The sequence below is a fragment of the Ambystoma mexicanum genome, chromosome 3q (genome assembly GCF_040938575.1).
Source record: "Ambystoma mexicanum isolate Mex_15411 chromosome 3q, UKY_AmexF1_1, whole genome shotgun sequence".
Classification (NCBI taxonomy): domain Eukaryota; kingdom Metazoa; phylum Chordata; class Amphibia; order Caudata; family Ambystomatidae; genus Ambystoma; species Ambystoma mexicanum.
The window spans coordinates 377,211,488-377,233,109 of NC_090926.1; the positions used below are offsets into that span (position 1 = coordinate 377,211,488).

At 46.9% G+C, this 21,622-nt stretch overlaps 1 protein-coding gene across 1 annotated transcript in view; it reads left to right on the top strand.

Annotated features, from left to right (window-relative positions):
• The first annotated feature begins 1,889 nt into the window (after positions 1–1,889).
• The window catches only part of LOC138447980 (cationic amino acid transporter 2-like), a 167,335-nt gene continuing 147,602 nt past the window's right edge, over positions 1,890–21,622 (top strand). The window contains exons 1-2 of the mRNA XM_069604507.1: positions 1,890–2,265; positions 5,633–5,788. Coding sequence (XP_069460608.1) covers positions 1,890–2,265; positions 5,633–5,788 — 532 coding nt within the window. The remainder of the gene's footprint in view (positions 2,266–5,632; positions 5,789–21,622) is intronic.

Genomic DNA, 21,622 nt, shown 5'->3' on the forward strand with positions numbered 1-21,622 from the left:
GGACTGTAGGGGTTACAGTTACAGCCCCTAAGTGCGCGGTAGGCCAGGAGGCAGTGCAAGGAAGACTGGTCATGGAGGAGCCTGGTACCCAGTGAGACTCTGAGGATACCAGGCAACCAGTCAGGCAGCAGACAGGTAAGTTAGCAAGGAAGCAAGAGAGAGAAGGCAGAGGAGAAAAGGAGGGTCTTGAGCTACTTCTGGAACTTCAGGTGTTCCGGCTGAAGTCTGAGAGGGACAGGGAGGACGTTCCAGAGGGAGGCACCTGCAGAGGAGAGAGATCTACCCCCCACTCTCTGCTTGGAGAAGCGTCTGACCCTCAGAGAGTTGGAGTTAGCTGAGCGAAGGGATCTAGAAGGAAATTACTTCAGGAGAGAGAGTTGGATGTAGTGTGGGCCTGGTCCCAGATAGCCTTGTGGACAATGCAGAGGGTCGTGAACTTGATCCTTGCAGCCATCAGGAGCCACTGGAGAGATCTCAGGGCTGGAGAGATATGGTCATAGGTGTCCGTTGGCCTGATCTGTACTAGTCAGAGAGGCAATTGTTTCTTGTGGCCTGATCTGTTCTAGTCTGAAAGGCAAGGGTGTCTGGTAGCCCTCTATGTACAAGTTAGACAGGTGACAGTGTCTGGTCATCTTTTCTATACGAGTCAGAGAGGAAAGTTTGTCTATGGCCTGCTCTTTACTCGTGTGAGAGGGGAGGGTGTCTATAGGAGCGAACTGGCAACCAAAAGAGGGCCTGGAAATTATTTTCATAGTGGGCCCATATTGCACCTTTTCAGCAAGCACAACCGTTTCCCTATGAGAACATTTGGAAATAAAATATGTTACCACACCTACACGAAGCCCAGGGTGCAGAGGCCTACTGGGAAATCTCCGGAGGTCCTATCGGCCGGTCCACCCCTAGGTGGCCTGATCTGTACTATCCTGAATGTTGAGGGAGTCTTGTGATCTGCACTGAACTGACCAGAGAGATGGAGGTATGGCCAGAGTGTCTGGTGGCCTGGTCTGTACTATCCCAAGAGGCAAGGGTGCATAGCAGCTGGCTGTGTGCTAGTCTGAGACGGGAGGGTGTTTGCCAGCCTGCTTTCTACTAGTATGCGTGTGTCTGGTGGCCTTCTCTGTACTGATCAGAGCGGCAGGGGTGTCTGGCACCCTGCTCTGTACAAGTGTGAGAGGCAAGGGTGTTGGGTGTCCTGCTATGTATTAGACTGAGGGGCAAGGGCGTTTAATGGCCAGCTGTGTAGTAGTCTCAGAGAAAATGTGGTCTGGTGGCCTGTTATGTACTAGCCTGAGAGGCTCGGGTGTCTGGCTGTGCTATGTACTAGTATCAGAGGGTAGGGTGTATGCATCAGAGAAATACAGGCCACCAGCCTACTCTAGCTAGCCCTGTGTGCCAGGTAAAGGGAGCCTAGGACCCTCTACTGCAATGGCCAAAGAATCAGAAAGAGGCTGGCAGCGGGTCACAGAGAAAGAGAAAGGCTGGCAGCGGGTCACAGAGAAAGAGAAAGGCTGGCAGCGGTTTACAGAGCAAGAGAAAGGCTGGCAGCGGGTCACAGAGAAAGAGAAAGGCTGGCAGCGGCTTACAGAGCAAGAGAAAGGCTGGCACCGGTTAACAGAGCAAGAGAAAGGCAGGCAGCGGGTCACAGAGTAAGGCACAGGGTGGCAGCGGGTCACAGTAAGGCATAGAGCGGCCACTTGCATTTTGCCTCTTGATGGGCTTGCAGATACAGTAACTACCTGCTAACAACCTCATTCATGCGACCCTAAGATCATTCGAGAAGAATTCATTGGTAACCTTTGAAGTGCTAAAATAACACTCATTAGATCACTATTATTTAATTATTTTCCAATTGTTTAAAAGAATTTTTAATTGTGGAATGTTTTTTTCAGATGCCAAGCTGTCAGGCCCTGCTGTCCATCTGCCGCAGCCTTTCCAGGCGGAAGAAGGTGACCGTGGCTGTGCCCAAGGGGTCCCACCTGTGCCGGTGCCTGTCCACCCTGGACCTGGTGGCGCTGGGCGTGGGCAGCACGCTGGGCGCAGGGGTGTACGTCCTGGCAGGAGAGGTGGCGAAGGCCGACGCCGGGCCCAGCATCATCATCTCCTTCCTAATTGCCGCCCTGGCGTCCATCCTGGCAGGGCTGTGCTATGCAGAATTCGGGGCCAGGGTCCCCCTGACGGGCTCTGCATATCTGTACAGCTACGTGACGGTGGGGGAGCTCTGGGCCTTCATCACGGGATGGAATCTGATACTCTCCTACATCATTGGCAAGTTCCAGTCTGGTTCACTGCACTGGGGCATCCTGACAGACCAAGCATGCACACAACATGGGGCCCACAATCACCCATGGCACATGCCAAACCAACTGCACGATCTCCAACCACTGCCTTCTCGTGCCAAGAAACCCACGAGCAGGGGTGTTGCTAGGTCTGGAAAAGATTCGGGGCTAGGCTAATGTCCGGACAGTCAGGACTCAGGACTAGCCACCCTTTTGGTTGTAGCCCCTGAGCTTCTATCCGGGGCTACAACCAAAAGACCCGGGGCTATAGCTTCATCACCCCCGTAGCAATGCCTTTGCCCACGAGAACACAACCACCTTTACTGCAGACCCATCAAACCATTTCTTACCAATGTATCACTACTGTATGCCCAATAAATCATAGGCCCTCCATCCACATTACTTCATTATCAGCAAATGCCAGGAACCCCAACCATCTCCACCGGATGATATTTCTATTTCTATTTCTATTTCTATTTCTATGTGTTTGTAACGCGCCGACAGCCCGCAGGCATCAGGGCGCGGAGACATCCTGAGAGGAAAGGTAGGATTATTTAGGGGGTAAGATAAACCAATGTTGGTTTGTGATATAAAAACGACAAGAGACCCCAGTGCCATCGAGAAGCGGGGTTCTGGGGGACACTGCCCTGGGGCCTTGCTGCCTTTCTAGGAGGGGGGGGAGGCTCGACTGTATAAGAGTGCAAAACATGAGCAAAAAAAAATAGCAGGGTGAAGATGTGCGTCTGCTGGACTCCCTGTTTCTTGATCCCTTGATGTATTGTACAGGAACAGTGATTGCAACTATTAGCACTTAAGTGTGACCCAATAATAGTGATTACAATCATTAGCACTTAAGTGGCACACATTAACAGTGATTGCAATCATTAGCACTTGAGTGATGGCTGAGCTAAACTGCATACAAACGTTTGAGCTGCTAAGCAGTGCTTTCCTCCTTTGGCCCAATGTGGAGAAGAGGTTTTAATGACACTTTCAACTGTAATGTGTGACTTCAATATTTAAGTGGGAGGGTAGGGATGGAGTAGCAGGAACAGGAAAGGTAAATGCAGACATCTGTGCTCTTCACACCTCTCAGCTGGGTTTCCGTGCTGATTTTCAGATTAACAATGTGGCCATTTTTCTTCTTTATCCAATTTGAAAAAACAAAAACATTATGACCAAAGCATGATACGTGTTGATTGGAAATCGTTCCTTTGTACCACTTCAAATTGTCAATCTTTTCAACTATCTAACGTCGGAACGGGGTGATGTATTCTTTCTGTTGGAGACACGCCTCGCAATTTCAGAAATGTAGGGTACAGAAATGTAGGGTACAGAAATATCACTAGTTTGTGGTTGTTTTGCAGTGCTCAATCCCCGGTGTACCCAAATCCTCTGGTAACAGGTTTAGCAAGTACCGTTTTAACAAATGGTACATGGCAAATTAACCTTGGAGGGGGGGTGTGTGAAAGCTTAAAATGGTTCTGAAGGATTTTAACCCATAACCTATAAAGGACTTGCAGATCACTACAGAAAACGTATTACCCTCTAAGCTATTTTGGTAGGATTGGAACTCGTTTCTTGCGGGCAACGCATGGATGTCGGCAGTAGAAAATTAACCCTGTAGGTTAACCCATTGGGATTGGAATCTCTGACCTTCCTGTCACAACAGTGTAGAAAATTAATGAACCTCTTAATCCTCACATGGGTGTTGGATTCTCCCACCTACATGTCATATGATATTTGGTGTCTTGTATAGCGCAAGCTACCGCATTCCTGCAGTTTCATAGCACTGCAAAAATCAGATGCTATTATTACCCAATTTATCAGCCTCCTAAGGATGAAGTGCCGAGCCGGCTGAACCATGAGGCCAGCTCTTCCATGAGGCCGGCTCTGCCACGGGGCCGGCTCTGCCACGAGGCCGGCTCTGCCACGAGGCCGGCTCTGCCATGAGAACTGAACTTGTGAAGTGCAGACTGGCCCAAAGTAAGGTCAGGACTTCCCACTTCAAGTTGGCCGCCTTGGCACAACCCTCATTGTCTGTATAAATCCTTTGCCGTATAAGCCCTGTGCATACAAATGGCCTCTGCTCTAACATTATGAAGACAAGAGCTATGCTTTGCCTCTACTTTCCTACTCTTGGAAATTCACTAATCCATCACTAACTGGAGCTGGCTGTGTGTTGTGGCTGCACACAGCTCTGCACACAGCCCTCACTGCCTGTGCAAAACCCTTGCTGCATAAGCCCATTACATGAAAAAGGTCTCTGCCATAACATTGTGCAGACAAGTGCCATGGCTAGCCTCTACTTCCCACTCCCAGACTGCTGCTTATTAATCAGTGCTGGCTGACATGGGGGAAAGTGGGGGAGCAGAGGGCGTTGAAAGGTAGACCAGATTGTAGAATTAGTCTATGCACCCAGCACCCACTGTGGTTCTGGAAGAGCCTGGGAACCCAACCACCTCGACTAGTTTCCGTTCACAAATACCAACTAGACTAAGATATCTCCCGCCACCATCACTGTATGACCAGCGAAATGCAACAAATACATACACCGCTCCAAGCTCTACCACACCTGGCTTTAACTCTGCACTCTCTATAGTCATGCATACAGATGTACATAAATACAAACGCACAGGCTCGGACTGCCTTATAGGGCAATAGGCCCATGGCTGACCCAAAAACGCAAAATGCTTGTGTGGGACAGTATTTTGGGTCAAAGTGGGCCACTTTTATGGCCATGTGGGCCAGTTTGATGAGTTACTTGACTATGCAGCTGATAGTTTGGACCAGTGTTGCTGGATACATATTCTTTAAAATGTACAATTTCCATCACATTTTATTAAAAACTCCCCCTTGGGTACTATTCAAACAACGTCACAAAAGGAATTGCCATTTGCAAGTGTGGGCCACTTTTTCGTTGGTGCCCGAGCCAATTTTATATTGCACTTCCTGCAAACTATGCACATGAGCTCATTAACCCCTTTTAGACAGTGCTTCACCTGCACAACACACACATTATCCATGATAGGTTTCAAAGACAGAACGAAATAGGCGATGAAGGAAAGAAAGTAAAAGAACTGAAAGAAAAAGAAGAGATAAAGAAAGAGAGGAAGGAAAGATAAATATAGAGAAACTATGAAAGGCAAAAGGGAAATAGGGAGTTGGGAATGGAGAAAAAAAAAGCAAAACCGAGAAAGGAAAGGGGCAGGCTCGGGAATTCTGAGATATAGAATATGTAAGAACACTTTGGAGTGGGGTCAAGATGGAAACTACCCAGGGCTGTAGAAGTGAAGATGGAGTCTGACATATTGCATTAAGTTAACTGAAAATACTGGTTGCACTCATCCCTCCTGCAGGAACCGCCAGCGTCGCCCGAGCATGGAGCGCCACCTTCGATGAACTGCTTGGCAAGAGAATTGGCACTTTCCTGAGCTCCTCGGTGCCCATGAGATTGCCTGGGCTGGCAGACTATCCAGACTTCTTCGCCGTCTGTCTCATCATGCTGCTCGCAGGTGGGTTTGTCTAATCTCTTTTGACCTCATCAAAATATGTCTATCATTTAATCAAATATTGTAGGACAATGGTGTTTTCCAGAGTATTGTCCATTTTAGGGGAATTTAAAAAAAATGCCAATGGGGGGAAATAAAGCACCTGAAGACCAGGTGATGCGTGGACCTCTTTTTTTGAGTGCAGTTGATCTATCTTCAGAAAATTCTTTGTCACTCTTTTTTCCCAAATCAGATTCCCATTTAGACCCTGGTGTAACCAGAAAAAAATTTAGTTTCCATGTGCAAAATGTACCACTGTTCGTGTTCAGATATGTGGTCAAATCGTATGTGGTATCATATGTTGTATTACTGCACGGATCATTCTGCACAACATACAACATGTAGCAAATTCGCCAGATTGCGAGCTGCCTTTGATCAGATACAAATCTCACCCTTTCTCCCAACCCCTCCAATCTGGTGGAACAGAGTCTCAGGCCTGAAACAGGTCAGTGTAGACGCCACACATACATGGGCATCGGTTGCCACATAGGGAGGAACAGGCGTGACACATGCAAGTGCACGGGGATTGTCTTGCATTTGTGCCCATGTCTTGGGAGCCCTTCTGATTCAGCCCATCACTTTACTGTCAGGCATGCAAAACAAAACCTTTGTGCATGTGCTCTACATGCATGAGGTATCGCCACACACATGTAGGGTAATTCTGCATGACGTACAGCCTTGCTTTAACAGCAGTTTCACTTTATGGAAATAAACCTGTATTTCTCCCATGAAGCTAAATTATGGAATTGGTGGTGATACTAATGGTAGCGATTGCTATTAAAGTGTTTGCTTTTTAATCTTTGCATATGTGTCACTTCAGTGACAGTGAGCAACACTATTGGTGTGGAGAATGATAGATACAATGAAATGAATAATTTAGTTATGTTATGTTGCATACTGGATTTATAATTTTCTGGAAGGAGGACATGCTGTCATGTGTGATGAGCACAGCAGTGAGACACTGGACTCAAATATTCGCGTTGCAGCATGTTCTCAGTTAACAACGCAGTGAGGTGAGTCGGGTTGGGATAACCGTCCATCTATCCTACAAACACAAAGTCCTAGCTGCTCAGGCGAGGGACAGGACAGCCAAATGGAGTGTTTTCTATGTTTGGTCTCCCCTTTTTCAGGGTCCTCCACTTAGTAGACCTTTCTGTAGATGAGACCCCCAGTCTAAAACAAAAGATGCAAACGGTGGCCATCAGACATTCTTTGCATCAGTCCTGAGACAATGCACCCATATTCTAATACATAAAAGGTCCAAACATGGCCCAACAATAAGTCCAATACCTAATCTACTAATGTCAATCCCTAAATTAGTATATCTCACAACAGTTCCTAAAGAAAGGCTCACAGAGCTCATACCCACAGGCTGGCCACTTCCCAAGCTTCCCGGTTCGTAGCCGGCTCTTCAACCCTTTCGGAGGTTCTTAGTCTCTTGGGAGTGTGGACTTTCCTCAATCCTGGATGCTCTTCTTTCCTTCTTGCTAGTAGGAGATCCATTGTCCTCCAAAGGTTAAAGTGTCACTTTTATCTGACACTTCAATGGGCCCAGGATCATTTTCTCTGTTTCTTTGTCTTGTCTCACTAGATCCCCGTCTGGAACGTTGTTTAGCATCTTCCCTTATTTTAGTTTTCATATGTCTTAGATAAGACCAATGTGTTGGTCTTTCAGCTCAGCCTTCTCCTTCACTTGGATACTCCTAATAATGTGTTAAGTCCTGACTGGACCTATCCTGCCAAATGCAGGTGATGACCGTTAGTTCCCCACCCATCTCTCAGGGTACTTGTCAGATCGACAATATTATATGGGGCTTCCTGCCATGAGCCAGCCTCAGGCTCTGGATCACAGGTGGAGGACATGGCCTCCCACTCTCTAATTCCCTAGAGCTATGGTTTAGGATTTTGGCTCTGGCTTCCAACTTCTTTCCAGCGCCCCAGCTGAAGAACTCTTTCAGTATGGTGAATCACAACTTTTCACAGTTGCGGTCTGATTTAGACCAGTCATTGTGCTTTTTCAGCATGGCGCTTCTTTCATGTCAAGGTATCTGTGGTATCCAGGTCGATCTCCTTCCAGGTTCAATTTTTTGTGTCAAGGACGACTGACTCAGAGGATATATCATCTCCAAGGTTCTCCCTCCAAAAGTGTTTCTCTCACCCACTTCACCGTGAAAGAAGAGGCTCTGTTTCTTTCACCTTTCTAACCCCTTAGGTAGTTTCCTATCCTGCAAGTCACCCTGTCCCAGATTGAACCAGAATGGGACTTAACTGATTAGATCTATCGTGGCGTGGTTATCTGCAAAAAGATGCAACAAGCAAAAGCGGATTACATCCTGCATTTATTTAATTGTTTTTTTATAACGCACCTAATACCATACCTGAGTTTGGTTTTTAAGTGCAGTTTTTGGATTCAAACCTCTGTTCCTCTGCGTGGTCTTCCTTCCAAGACCAGCGCGTTGCCCCTGCGCTATCCTCCGCTCACATTGTGCATGTGCAATGACCGCAGCCTGCATGGTTCCCCCACCCCCTGACTGCTCCCACTCACTGAGAAAGTGAAACATTTGGAAAGAATCATATGCTCTCTTCCCACCTCTGAGATCTTCTGTGCCAACTGGTAAATGTTTTGGGGAGACCGCATGTCCATGGTCTTGTGAGCGCATCTTATCAACCTTTCTCCTTTTGTCTTCAAAGACCACAGGTTGGTGGTATACATCATAGTTGATATCCTCTCCATGTGATAGTCTTGCCATCTTGCCATTAGATATGGGTCTTGAATTATTCCCTAGGTCCATCCGTCAGACTCAGTGGGAAAACTACCAATTCCACCATCAGGTGTCAATGCTTTCTAAGACCCGTAATCGTTCCCTCCCAGTACGGCCTTCCTCTGGTGAGACCAAGATATACCATACGTTAGAAGCATAGCTGCCCTCCGGGACACCACCATGGACAGGCTTAGGGAGGAACATTGGGGCATTTGGCGATGAGCCTGAAATATCACAGCCACATCGAATATTACATGTACTTATTTTCCAAGCGGTGCTCAACTCCCATTCTTCAAGAGATGAAACATCTTATTGGGGAAAACTGCAGTTTGGGTTTCGCCTCTCCTGGAGCCAGAGTGCAACATGGGAGCAGATGGTAGGGAAGTGGGGAGAGCAGTGGATGTTCAATGTGGGTGGTTTTTGTGCCTACCCTTCTTTGAAGAATTTGACCAATCCGCACAGGGAGTGTGCGCTTGCCTGGTCTTTTTTTGAATTTTTTGCATGCACCAACATGTGTTTACTCCCTCTGTCCCCACAGGCCATCCCCACACCCTCTGGTCCCCCATGATGTTCCCTGGTGACCCCACCATTCACGCACACAGGTGTTGCCTGTTTTGCTTGATTCTTCTACCCTGCTCCCCCCTAACCCTCCTCAAGCCCACTTCTGCAGGAGTCTGCCCTGATGAATTCTAGTTTCACCATCACCGTCTTGTGGCCAATGCTGGATTTGACTTTTATGGACTTCATTCATTCACGGTGCGTCACCCTTTCTCAACTCTCATGCTGGACTTCCTTTGCATCTTGTACTCATGGTGGCCCTGAATCATGCTGTTCCCATCTTCATCCTGTATCCTGGCTTACAACATTATGTGTTACTACTGACGTCTGCAATTGTATTCACTCTCCCCTCTTGCTTCTCAACTCTTTTGACTGCTAACTCTCTGTTCTCTCCTCCTTTCCCTTCTCCCTTTTCCTATGTCCTCCCCTTAGTTTCTTCTATGCACTTACTCTATCAGAATTGTCCCTGGACCTAGTATGATAGCAACCTCGTCTGTCTCCTCCCCCACCCCTTACTGGTTTTTTACCGCCCTCCAGCTCTATCTGAAATGTCGTCAGGCCTAGTATGATAGACCCTTGTTTTGTTTCTCCCCTACCTTTCTGCACCCCTCTCCCTCACCTCTTGTTTTTCTCCTGCGCTACCAGAAATGTTGTCAGGCCTAGTACGGTAGTCGCCTGTCTGTTTCCAATTCCTTCCCACTCTCCCCCTCCCTTCCTTATCTATGTCTTAGCTCTTGCACTATCTGAAATGTCGTCAGGCTGAGTACATTAGTTAATTTCACATCCTTACTGTTCATGGCCTGTAAGAATGTCATTGTATTTTCCCTTGGTCCCTCCCTTGCCTTGAAGCGCTTTGAAACACATTGTGTATAGGCGCTATATAAATAAACTATCATATCATATCATGTTGGCACCCTTTACCTTTCCTGTTGCAAAACAATCTGGTTATGACCTCACGTATAACAGAAGATTGTTGATGGGGATCCAGGATTGGTTCAATAAGGTAGGCTTAGCCGGCACCAATCACTGTTGCCCATTTGGCTTTAAAAGAGGGTTGAGCCCCTCTTTTGGCAGATCATCCAATGACTTTGAAAGGAGTAAGAAGGACTCATTTGGACTCTGGCTGAAGGTACATTCTTCCTTAGAGCTTCTGCCAGTGAAGGAAGGCCAGGATTTGCAAGAGGGAAGCAATATCCCTCCCCTACACATCTCCCAGGGAACAGAAGGAGATACCGGACTCAGAGGACCCATCCACCAGCTGCAGAACTGGTACCCAGCCAGCACACAGAGTGCCCTGCTAGGTTCGGCCAGCAAGTTTCCTAGTTGGGAAGTGCCAGGGAGTCTCTGAACAAAGAACAAGGATGTTGCCTGCTAACACTCTGAAACTTTGGGCCATCCACCCTAAAGGACGACACAAGCCCTGCAAAGAAGCTAGGAGGAGTGCCACAGCACGCATCAACAAGTGTCCATCTTGTAAGGACATTTTCGAGGCAGTCGAGCAATCGAACCACGATCGGCACCACCACTGACTGCTGTCATGCTGCAGTCACTAAAGCTGTCCGAGAAGCCTCGACCAGCATTCCAGATCCGCCAACCAGCACATAGACAGCAATTCCTGACCCCAAGCTGCTGTGTAGGTTAGCCTGCAGCCGTCCGTCTAGCCTCGCTTGGCGAACTGCCTGCCACCTGATACCCACAGCTGTCTCCCGTCTTGAACTCTGTCTCAGGAGCTGCAAAGCGTCCTAGAATAGACTTGACGCTGTAGAGCATCAAGATCATCTCAAGCACCAGGGACATTGTGCTCCTGTCCCCCTGGTCCTTGTCCGAAGGCCCCTAGCGACCTTTACGACTCCTTGCTCACTTGGTGCTGAAACCAAATAACCTTGAACAGTTAAGACTGATTGTTTTACCGACTACCCTCCTGTCAGTATCCCGAGTGCTTCCCTTTCCTTAGTGAAACTGTCTGTCCTCTGTGTTCCTTTACAGGTTGGGTTGTATTTTGTAGTGTGCTAGAACGGTACGTATATATGTTTCTACAACTTTGACTGGACAGTCCCTTTTATCATTGGGTAATAATTGTATTTTCGCTGTGTTTCAACTAACCAACGATCCACGACCTTGCAGAGAGTAGCATGCCGTTCTGTCCATGTTACCAAAATTGGACAAGGAGATTTATAATTTACTTTTGTTTCCAATCTGTTTGGATCCTTCTGGTGTACTAGAGGTGTGGGGCTGATTGATGGTTTAGAAACAAATGCCCCGTTCTTTGTGTGTGCTTGCTATCAGGGCTGGCGGAAGATGCACGGGTGCCCATTTCAATATGATGTTTGGGGTTCCTTGTGTAGAGCTGGAAAAACCTGCCTGCAAATGTTATCAACAAAAAGGCATTGATTTGCTGTGATATGATATGATATGGCATTTGTAACGCACCTATACACAATTGTTTCACTGTAGTTTCAGATTTTCAAATGGACAGTGGCAGTGGAACAATGTTTAATGCCACAAGCAGTTTCAGTTGGTGCACATGTGTATCCTCCAAGTTCATAACAGATCTCACAATTGTAGCAAAGGTTCTACACTACTTTTCACCATGAAACTCCACAATTTTTATTTGACAGGTAGCCATCCACCAGTAGGTAGTTATTGGCTAAGTGCCAGTGATCCATATAAGAAGGTAATTGGTCTACATACGATTTTGATTAGTCTGTACGGTAGCTGTCCTCAGACAGTCCTGCAAACCATGTTTTAAGGTTCTGTATAATCATTTTATTATTTTGTATACAAATATAATGTGTCATCATATGGTACCTAGGGAAAATGCATCCTGATGTTATTGGCACAGGGCTTGCAAGACCTGGATGTTCATTGGAGAAGTGGCAACAATCTTGGGTGTATTGTAATTGTTTATTTGTAAAGCACTTATACACAATTGAAGTGCTTCAAAGCACTTCAAGACGGCAAGGGAACAAGGTAATATAGTCAGCATTCTTAGGCCTTGAAGATTCCAAAATGATCTAACAACAATAACTAGCATACTAGGCAAGAGGCATATCTACTGGTGAAGTGCGTGACTAAGAGTGAGGGGAGAAGGCGGGGGGGAGGGAAAGGAACATACAGATCAATAAACTAAAGTACTGTCCTGGTGACATTTCAGATTGATTGGTGGTTAGTCATCCAATGCACCTATGCATGAGTATTTCAAGCACAATGAAAGAAGTTGAAGCAACCCGGAAATAAACAGGTGAGTTCTTTATTTTACAGAGCTCCCCGGAGCCCCGAACAGCTACTCAGCTCCAATCTCTTTTCAACACTCTCAACCGTCTCCCGTGGTCACGGGGCTCTCGCTCCGAACAATGAACGGAGAGCGCGCGTGACCGCCGCGAACCAAGGGGCATAAAAGCAATTCCCTACACATCTTCCCCTTTATAATAGAACAAATAGAGAACAACAACAAAGAAGAAACAGTCAGTAAAATAACTAATGTAACCGACCAACATAAAGACATAGAAGAATTCGATCACTTCTGATAAGAATAAAATGTTACCATACTTCCATTTACATTATACCTTACATGGAATGAGATCTAGGTATTTCAGGTTTCATAATCCCTCATCCACACAGGCTTTGATCTAGTCCTATGCGAACATTCTTCATTAGCTCTCGCATCTGTATCAATTTTCCTTTCAACATTTCTTCCATCTAACGCACCTTCTTTCCTCTCCTTTCCTAATGTACTGTAACCAACCTTCACAACTCCTTCTCTCACTTTCTCATCCAACTTACTGACATTCACATCACCTACTCTTGCCAACCTTCCTTTTGACCAAACTTCACCTCCCTCCAAAATAACTACATTACTTCTTACCGCACATATCTTCTTCGGTCCCAGGAACTTACTTTCCACACATTTTTTTACCAGTCTGGGATTTTTAACATACACCTTCTCCCCAACCTTCCATTCCTGTTCTTTCACCCTCATCCTGTCATCAAACAATTCCTTATTCCTCTCCTGACTCAACGTAATAAGCTTCATAATGTGATCCTGATCAACATTCACCACCTTGGCCATTCTCAGCCATCCTGGACAAAGCCTTGTTCCAGGTTCCCTACCTTTCAATGATACAAATAGAGATACACCAGTCACAGAGTGTGGCGTGGTGACATAATTCCACGTTAGTAACCTTAATACCTCCCTCCATGGTTGTCCCGATTTCATGGCCATCTGCAGACCCCCTTTTATGTACCTATTGACTCTTTCAACACGACCATTCGCCTTAGGATTATACAACACAGTCCTCGTGTGTCTTATGCTATAGCCTGCAAGAAATTTCCTCATTGCCTCAGATACAAATTGTACCCCATTATCAGACACAATTTCAATAGGCACCCCTTCTTTAAGGAACAGTCCCTCCAAAAAACAAATCAACTCCTTAGCCGTAACCTCTTTCACCGCTTCCCATTCAAACCATTTAGAATGAAAATCCACTACAACAAATAAAAACTTCAGGCCATCTCCCAGACCTGCTACAGGACCCATAATGTCCACCGCCAATTTGCACCAAGGCTGGTCTGGCACCACATTAGGTATCAAAGGAGCCTCCCTTACTACTTTGCACTTGTCACTCGTTTGACAGGTCATACAATCTTTGACAAACCTTTCAGCACATCTATCGATTCCCGGCCACCAATAATTTTGCCTCAATTTTCTTTTCATAGCAGCTTCTACCGGATGACCCTGATGAGCCAATCTAACCATCACCGACCTGAGAGACTGCAGAGGAACAACACACCTTCCTCTTCTTAGCCTGTCTTCACACAGATTCAACTCATCCCTTATCTCCCACCAAGTATTGAATTTACTATCCAAATCTCCTTTTGCAGGCCATCCTTTCACGGTCCAGCCCTTTATAAATCTAAGATCCTCATCAATATCTTCTTCCCGTGTCCACTCATCCTTGCTAACTGCATTCAGTATTTCTGCCACAACCGACTCCTCCTCTGCCTCTCTTTCTTCCACAAGACCACCACTTACCGGCAACCTGGACAGACAGTCCGCCACCACATTTCTCTTTCCTGGCAGATAGCTCACATCAAAGTTAACATTTTGGAGCTCCAAACCCCACCTGCTGATCCTTGGGGAACCTAACGCTCATCTTCCACTCTCAAAAAGTTGAACCATGGGCTTGTGGTCGGACCTAACCACAAATCTTCTTCCCCACAAGAAATACTTGAAATGGCTCACTGCCCAGAACATAGCCAAGGTTTCCCTTTCAATAACGGAATATTTGCACTCTGCACCTCTCAACGTCCTAGACGCAAACGCAATAACTCTTTCCGTATTGTCCCTGTCATACTGCACCAATGTTGCTCCCAGCCCAAGCATGCTCGCATCGACCACCAAAACAATCTTATCCTTAGGGTCAAACCTTCCTATGGATGGTGCCTCACTCACCGCTTGCTTGATACACTCAAAAGCCACATCACAGTCTGCTGACCATTCAAATTTTGCACCTTTCCTGAGCAACATTCTGAGAGGAATAGACACTTTTGCAAAATCCTTCACAAATCTATGGTAATATTCGGCCAAACCTAGGAATGATTTCACTTGTTCCTTATTCTCTGGTACAGGTGCAACCTTCACTGCTTCCACCAAATTCCTCTTAGGCCTCACACCCTTTTCATCTATCCCATGACCAAGAAATTCTACCCTGTGCACCCCAATCTTGAACTTGCTCCTTTTCACCGTTAATCCTGCCTCACTCAATCTGTCTAACACCTTTCTCAACACTCCCTCATGTTCTTCAGTGGAATTCGCATATATCAGAACATCATCTTGGAATACAATAATTTTCTTCACTCCGCACAACACCGTCTCCATCACCCTGTGGAATACAGCTGCCGCCGAGGCGAGACCAAACGACATCCTGCAATATCTAAATGTACCGAACACTGTAATGAATGCCGTCAAATGCTGACAATCCTCCTTCAGTGGAACCTGATGATATTTTAGCATTGTTTAAGACGGATAACTTATCACCAATTATCGGCAGGGGATGTCTATCAATCAAGATATTTCTGTTCAAGTCTCGCAAGTCTACACACAGTCTGATATCTCCATTTGCCTTTGCTGCTACTACCACTGGCGACAGCCATTCAGAGCTTTCACTTTTCTCAATTATTCCTCTTTGCAGTAGCGATTCCACTTCTACTTTTAACTTTTCATTCAGTTCATGAGGCACTGGCCTCAGCTTTTTCACTTTTGGAGTGGCTCCTGCCTTCAGCTGAATCTGATGTTCAAATCCCTTCAGCACTCCTAATTCATCTTGAAACACTTTAGGGTACTCCTTTTCCCACCTATCCTTCAGCTCAGCCACATCTATAGGTCTTTCCACATTCGCTTGGATTCTGATACCCAACTTCCACTGTTCACCCCATCCCAAGAGTAACGAACCTTCTTGAGTAACGTATATCTCCGCTTCACAGCTTCTTCCTTTATAGTCAACTGAAGCCTGGAACATGCCCAAAATTTCAATTCTCACATTCCCATACGCATAAGGTTCGATCTTGTGTTCCTTCAATTGCTTCACATCTCCCTGCATGCAACCTAAAAATGTTGCTTTCGACATCAAAGTCCACGGCAAAGAACTGTCCACCTTTATTGTTATTGCCTTCCCGTTGACCATGAACACATCTAAAGGTGCACCACCTTTATTCGATACCTCCGACACTTCTAGTATATGCTTTGTCTGGATGCTGATTCCCACTGCAATATCTTCTTCTTGCTCGGGCACCCTACCTCCTGATTCAATGTTCTGCACCTCTCCCGACTCATGGCAAACGCTCGCAAAATGACCCTTTTTCTTGCATTTCAGACAATAGATGTTTCTGGCTGGACAAAACATGCTAGTTGAAATGTGGCGGTTACTTCCACACTTGTAGCATCTTATTTCCTTGTTGGGAACCCCTTTACGAAATCCCCTCACCACAGCCACCTCTCCCTCCGACATTTCTCCCTTCATATTAGTCATATATTTCTGGGTCTGTTCCATGCTTCTTGCCGTCTCTATAGCTACTTCCAGTGATGCGTCTTTGGACAATAGTCTCTCTTGTATCTTTACATTATTCGTACATCGCACCAACTGATCTCTTATGAGAGAGTCTGTGAGCAGTCCAAATTCACACGTGTGACTAAGGGACCTCAACGCTGCCACAAAGTTCTCCACTGGCTCCTGTGGATCTTGTGTCCTTTGGAAGAATTTATGCCTCTCAAAAGTTATGTTCTTCTTGGCTTCAAAGTGTATCTCCAACTTTCTTTCCGCCATGGAATATTGATCCACCTCTCCTTGGCCCTGCTGTGGCTGATCAGACAACCCACCATACACACTTCTGCCTTCAGTTCCCAAATTGTGAAGTAAAATTGCTTCCTTTCTAGCTGATGCGAACTTATCCCCACCAATGGCAATCAGGTAAGTGTCAAACAGCCTCTTCCACCTGTCCCAACTTATTGGTGGAGCGCCGGGTTCAGCCAGAAACGGTGGTGGGGGCGACATACTAGCTGCAGCCATCTTTATGTATATCCTGGTGCTCTAATTTTACTAAATGTCACAAAGTTCACCCATGCACAATCTTATGTCTCTTATAATATTCACCTCTTAACGTTTATTAGTCTTCCAGTGCTTAAATTTCACCGTAGCAACTTTTATCCTGGTGCCAGTTTAATAACCATATGCTTGTTTCACAACAAAATCTTTTGTGCTGCACCCTCTTTGTCTTGCCACAGTCTCAATGTCTCCCTGGAGGCGCTCCCACACTGTAATGGCCAAGGACTGGCCTTGTCCTCCTTTTACAAGGTGCCTCCCCCTCCGGTTGTGCCCAACCTCCCTTCTCCCTGCTCCTCACCTCCTTGTCCAATGAGCCAGGGTGGGCGGCATCAACCAGGAAGAGCTGCTTTTCCCGTACAGCCACTCGGAGCAGCAGAGGTGGGGAGACTGTCCCCCTGCAGCGCCACGCTCCCCGGCGCCGCAGATACAGCCTCTGCAGCCCCCCCTTCCGCACGGCTCCTCACACGCCGCTCTGCAGGTTTCAGAGGCCCAACCTCCACGCCTCTGACGACGCAACTTCCTTTGTGGCCGTATGGGGAACGTCACCAGGCTCCGCGGCGAGCTCCGTGTGTGCTTCCTCGTCACCACTTGAAAGAAGTTGAAGCAACACGGAAATAAACAGGTGAGTTCTTTATTTTACGGAGCTCCCCGGAGCCCCGAACAGCTACTCAGCTCCAATCTCTTTTCAACACTCTCAACCGTTTCCCGTGGTCACGCGGCTCTCGCTCCGAACAATGAACAGAGAGCGAGCCGAGAGGCATACAAGCAATTCCCTACACACAACCAAGCTAGGGAGGGGAGACAGAGGGAGGACCGGACAGACAGACTTGCTAGGCCTTGTACATTCACGGCCGTGCAAGTTCGCAGAACGTGAAGTGCGAGTGAGGGACAGGGGGGCAAGTGCGCTCAGTCCAGCAGGGGCCTGGGTTAAGTGCAGAGTGGTTGCCCGTCTCATGGAGCATATTTCAGTAGTGTCAAGCAGAGTGCAGAGGCCCAGAGGCAAGTGTAGGACTGGCGGGCAAGCCTCAGACCTGTCAGGCTCTGAAGGTGCACCAGGCGACCAGCTAACTGAGCAGGTTGGGGAAGAGAAAGAGGAAGAGAACAGGAAGGTCGTGAGGAGTTTCCGGAACTTAAGGAGATCCGGCTCAAGGCAGCAAAAGGTAGGTAGGCTCTATAATGAAATTCAATCTATGCATAAAATGGGTGGGGGGAGACAGTGAGTCTGTCTGATCCTAATATAACGTTTTTGGAGGGCCACAGTAGAAAAGCAGTGATATTGAAAGTGGATAACACTCTCAAAACCTTCAAAAAAATGGGTCAAGAAAGATCTTTTGACAGATACAGTTCCACCGACAAAGAAATAGAGACTGAACCATTGTCGGAATCACCAAAAACCAGTTCACAAAATACAAACAAAAACCATGAAACTGAAGTACAGAAGCAACTATCAACATGGGGGTGTTGCATATATGGAAGTTGGAATGAATCTGAAACAATGGATGGCCTGCAGAGTACCCAGGTGGGTGATAATGAGGATGAAGGGGTACCTGAGATTGACTTCAGCAATGCTATTTTTTATTTATTTACATTTTAAAGCACACAAACAGCCCTGAGGCATCGTGGCGCTGTTACAGAAGGCTTACTTGGTTACATAAGTGCTTAGCGGAATGTACATGGTTAGGTACAGTCAATCAGGTAGGAGCAACACATTATAAGCCACGCCTCATGTTATGGGAGGCTTACGCAATATATGCAGGTAAAATGAGTAGGCGCAACACGTTGCAGTGAATGAGGAAGGAGCAACACATTACAAGCCACGCCTCTTGTTACGGGGCTTACGCAATATATGCAAGTAAAATCAGTGGGTACAGTCAATCATGTAGGAGCAACACATTACAAGCCGAGCCTCATGTTACGGGGGGCTTAAGCAATAAGAGCAAGTTTACAGACGGTTGGAGCATACATTGCATGTCCATGCGTCGAATTACATGGGGTTAGTTATTAACTGCAGGAGAAACTTGTGGGAGCAACACATACATCACGAGCCACGCCTCATGTTACGGGGGGCTTAAGTAAAAAGTTGCAGGTTAGGTCCGGATAGGCGCAAGGATGAAGGAGCTCAAGTGCATGGCTTAGGTGAGCACTGTCTCCGTTCCGCAGGGTGCTGGCGGCAGGGCCGGTCTTACAACAGATTGCACCCCAGGCGGGAAGCATCGTTGGCGCCCCTTTCTCCCCCAACCTGTGATCTCATGCATGTGTCATGGGCTGAGCAGCGGGAGAGGGGACTATGAGTTAACATAATTGTCAATGCTGGCATCTGCTGAATTTCATGAACCTCAGAAAACTGCAATAAGAGGGTCAAACCGAACAGGCCTGGTTATGTTAGTCTGCTTTTGCTCTTCATTTTTAGTAACAATGACAAGTTTGCTGTTGTGACTCAGGTCAGAGAATCGACAATTTCAGATCTACACTAATGTCATTCGTATGACCTCAAACATTTAGCCACTCTTAAAAGGTGATGAACTGGTCTTGAACAGTGGTACTCAAACCTCCAAGAACAAGCACCTGCAACATACCCACCGATAGCTGTACAAGCCTGTCTATCTCAGCATTAAAATACATGCATTTATACAATATATTTCACGGGAAGTTAAATATATTTAGGAAGGACACATGTAAACAATATCACTACTCCATGTGAGTGGTAAAGTCTACTTTAAACAAATGCAGAGAGATGACATGCATGTACAATTCAACATAGCTCCCAATGTTAATTTTGGAGAGGCGGCGTTCTAAAATTATGACATTACTATGTGGACTTTACATTGAAACACACTGCAGTGCATTACCGCGGCGGAGAAATGGCAGTTTGAGTATTGGGGTTTATTTCGCTCATGCTTGTGAACTCTCAAAATTCTTAAATGTTTCCTTCGTGATCACTCATTTTAGCTCCCGACAGCACCATGAAACTGTAAGATCGCAAAGAAAAACAATGTCTACCATCCCAACATAAAAACGAAAACAATCTAATTCTTAAAGGGTAGCAGAAAACCTTTTCTTGGGACTCGTTAAGTGTACTTTTTGCAAATTACTAGTCATGTGCTGCTTGAATAACAGCAGCCCTTGCACATTGTGCAGTGTACAGACAAATTTCATTTCAAGGGACTTAGAGTACTGCGGGTATCAGGGGAAGCATCTCCAGTGTACCCCAAACGTAGTGGGCTTTGCCCTCCACCCTCACACCCCAGCGCTGCAGCCTTACACTTTTTCACATTCTCCATTATGGTAAAGAACATTGTCCCGGGCTTGGGAGAGAAATGGACTATGGAGAAGGAGCTGCCTCCCCAGGGTGTGTTTAGCTGCTGGTGTATCAAATGCAGAAATGGTTGGCATCAAGAGCCCCACGCTCTGATACATCTTTTCCGCACTGGTTGGTCACACGACAGAAAGTGTGAGCAGGTGATTCCCCAACACTTGAAGCATTCTTTATAGACATGCATCCATCCTTCACACCATCATTCACAAGGCGCGTTCGTGTAGGTGTTTGTTTATCTCGTTAGACTAGCGTGATTGATATTCCAAATAAAAGAAGCCCAACGACAAAGAAGAGTATAAGACAAGTCTGAGCAAACAGTGAAATGTATGAAACTCTTGCACTAAAATAAAGTCAGCAGTGCATGCCCAGGAAAGAGGGAACGATGAACAATATGCTCGGGAGTGGGGACTAGGGGGGTGTAGTAATCCCAAAACCAGCCAAAGCATGGTACTACCCCCCAGGGCCTCGCCCTCAAAGTGGTTTTGGCCCAGCCACGGGCCGAATGGCCGATGGACGGACCAATCCAACCCTGCTGGAACGTGCAACTTTCTAAGATCTGCCGACAGTGACACTCTGCTCAGGTCTTCTGAGAACCTGCCTTTTGATCTCCTGAGGAGAGTCAACCACCAGTGCTCGCTTCCTTTTTCATGACTACTTGGGCCTTGACAAAAGTGTCTAGCTTTGTGGCCTCCAGAGGCTGTTCTTGGATGGCCCAGTCATCTCCGCAATACCATATTAAAATAAAAAAAAAAAGAATATGCAGCAATAGGCCTCACCTGCGAGGACAGGAGCAGGAGGAAAGAAGTGTGCTTGCCTCGGCAGGCTGTAGTTACTGCCGGATTTCCTGAAACAAGGCCCAATCAGCGAGGGAAGGATGCAGCAACTGTTTGTTTTGCTGATTCTGCTGCTGCTTGGCAGTGTGTGCTTGTGATGGGAACAACTTCAGGATTTAGTGACCCAATCGCTCCTCTTTTCTGTAATGGCTGGGGCCGACAACACCAGCCAACCCCAATTGATCCACACTTCAGTGTTAGTGCACGCCCATAGCCTAGAGGAGGGCACACCTCACATGCGCCCATGGGCCTGGCTGGCGCCAGTGGCGCTGGTGCCACCCGGGGCCTTGGGAAGGTAATAAAGAAACAAATATTGCTAATTTATTTGCCAATTGCCCTCCCCTGCCTGAGGGCGAACCCAGGCCTGTTTCTTGGCCCGGGCGAGGCGGACAACTGCGCGGGGCACAATAGCCCTGGGGGGCGCAATTGCCCCGGTCCCTGGAGCCTCTGGAGGGGGTGGAATTCCCCAGTTTGTGGGGCGGCGCATTAACATGGAGAAAGTTCCGCAGGTCAGGTGCTGGCGCTGCCCCTTCCGACTGTAATGTCACATAGTACAAAAGTATGCACCGTGGGCCCCGACACGGTACAAGCGGAGACCCGTTTGGACCCATGGTGTGTCCGAGCAAGCCCAGAAAATGGCCAAAATAATAGTTTAAAGCAGCGCTATTTCTTACATGCCGCTTCTTTTCCAAACTATATATCAATTACACTTTAAACCACTTCTGTGG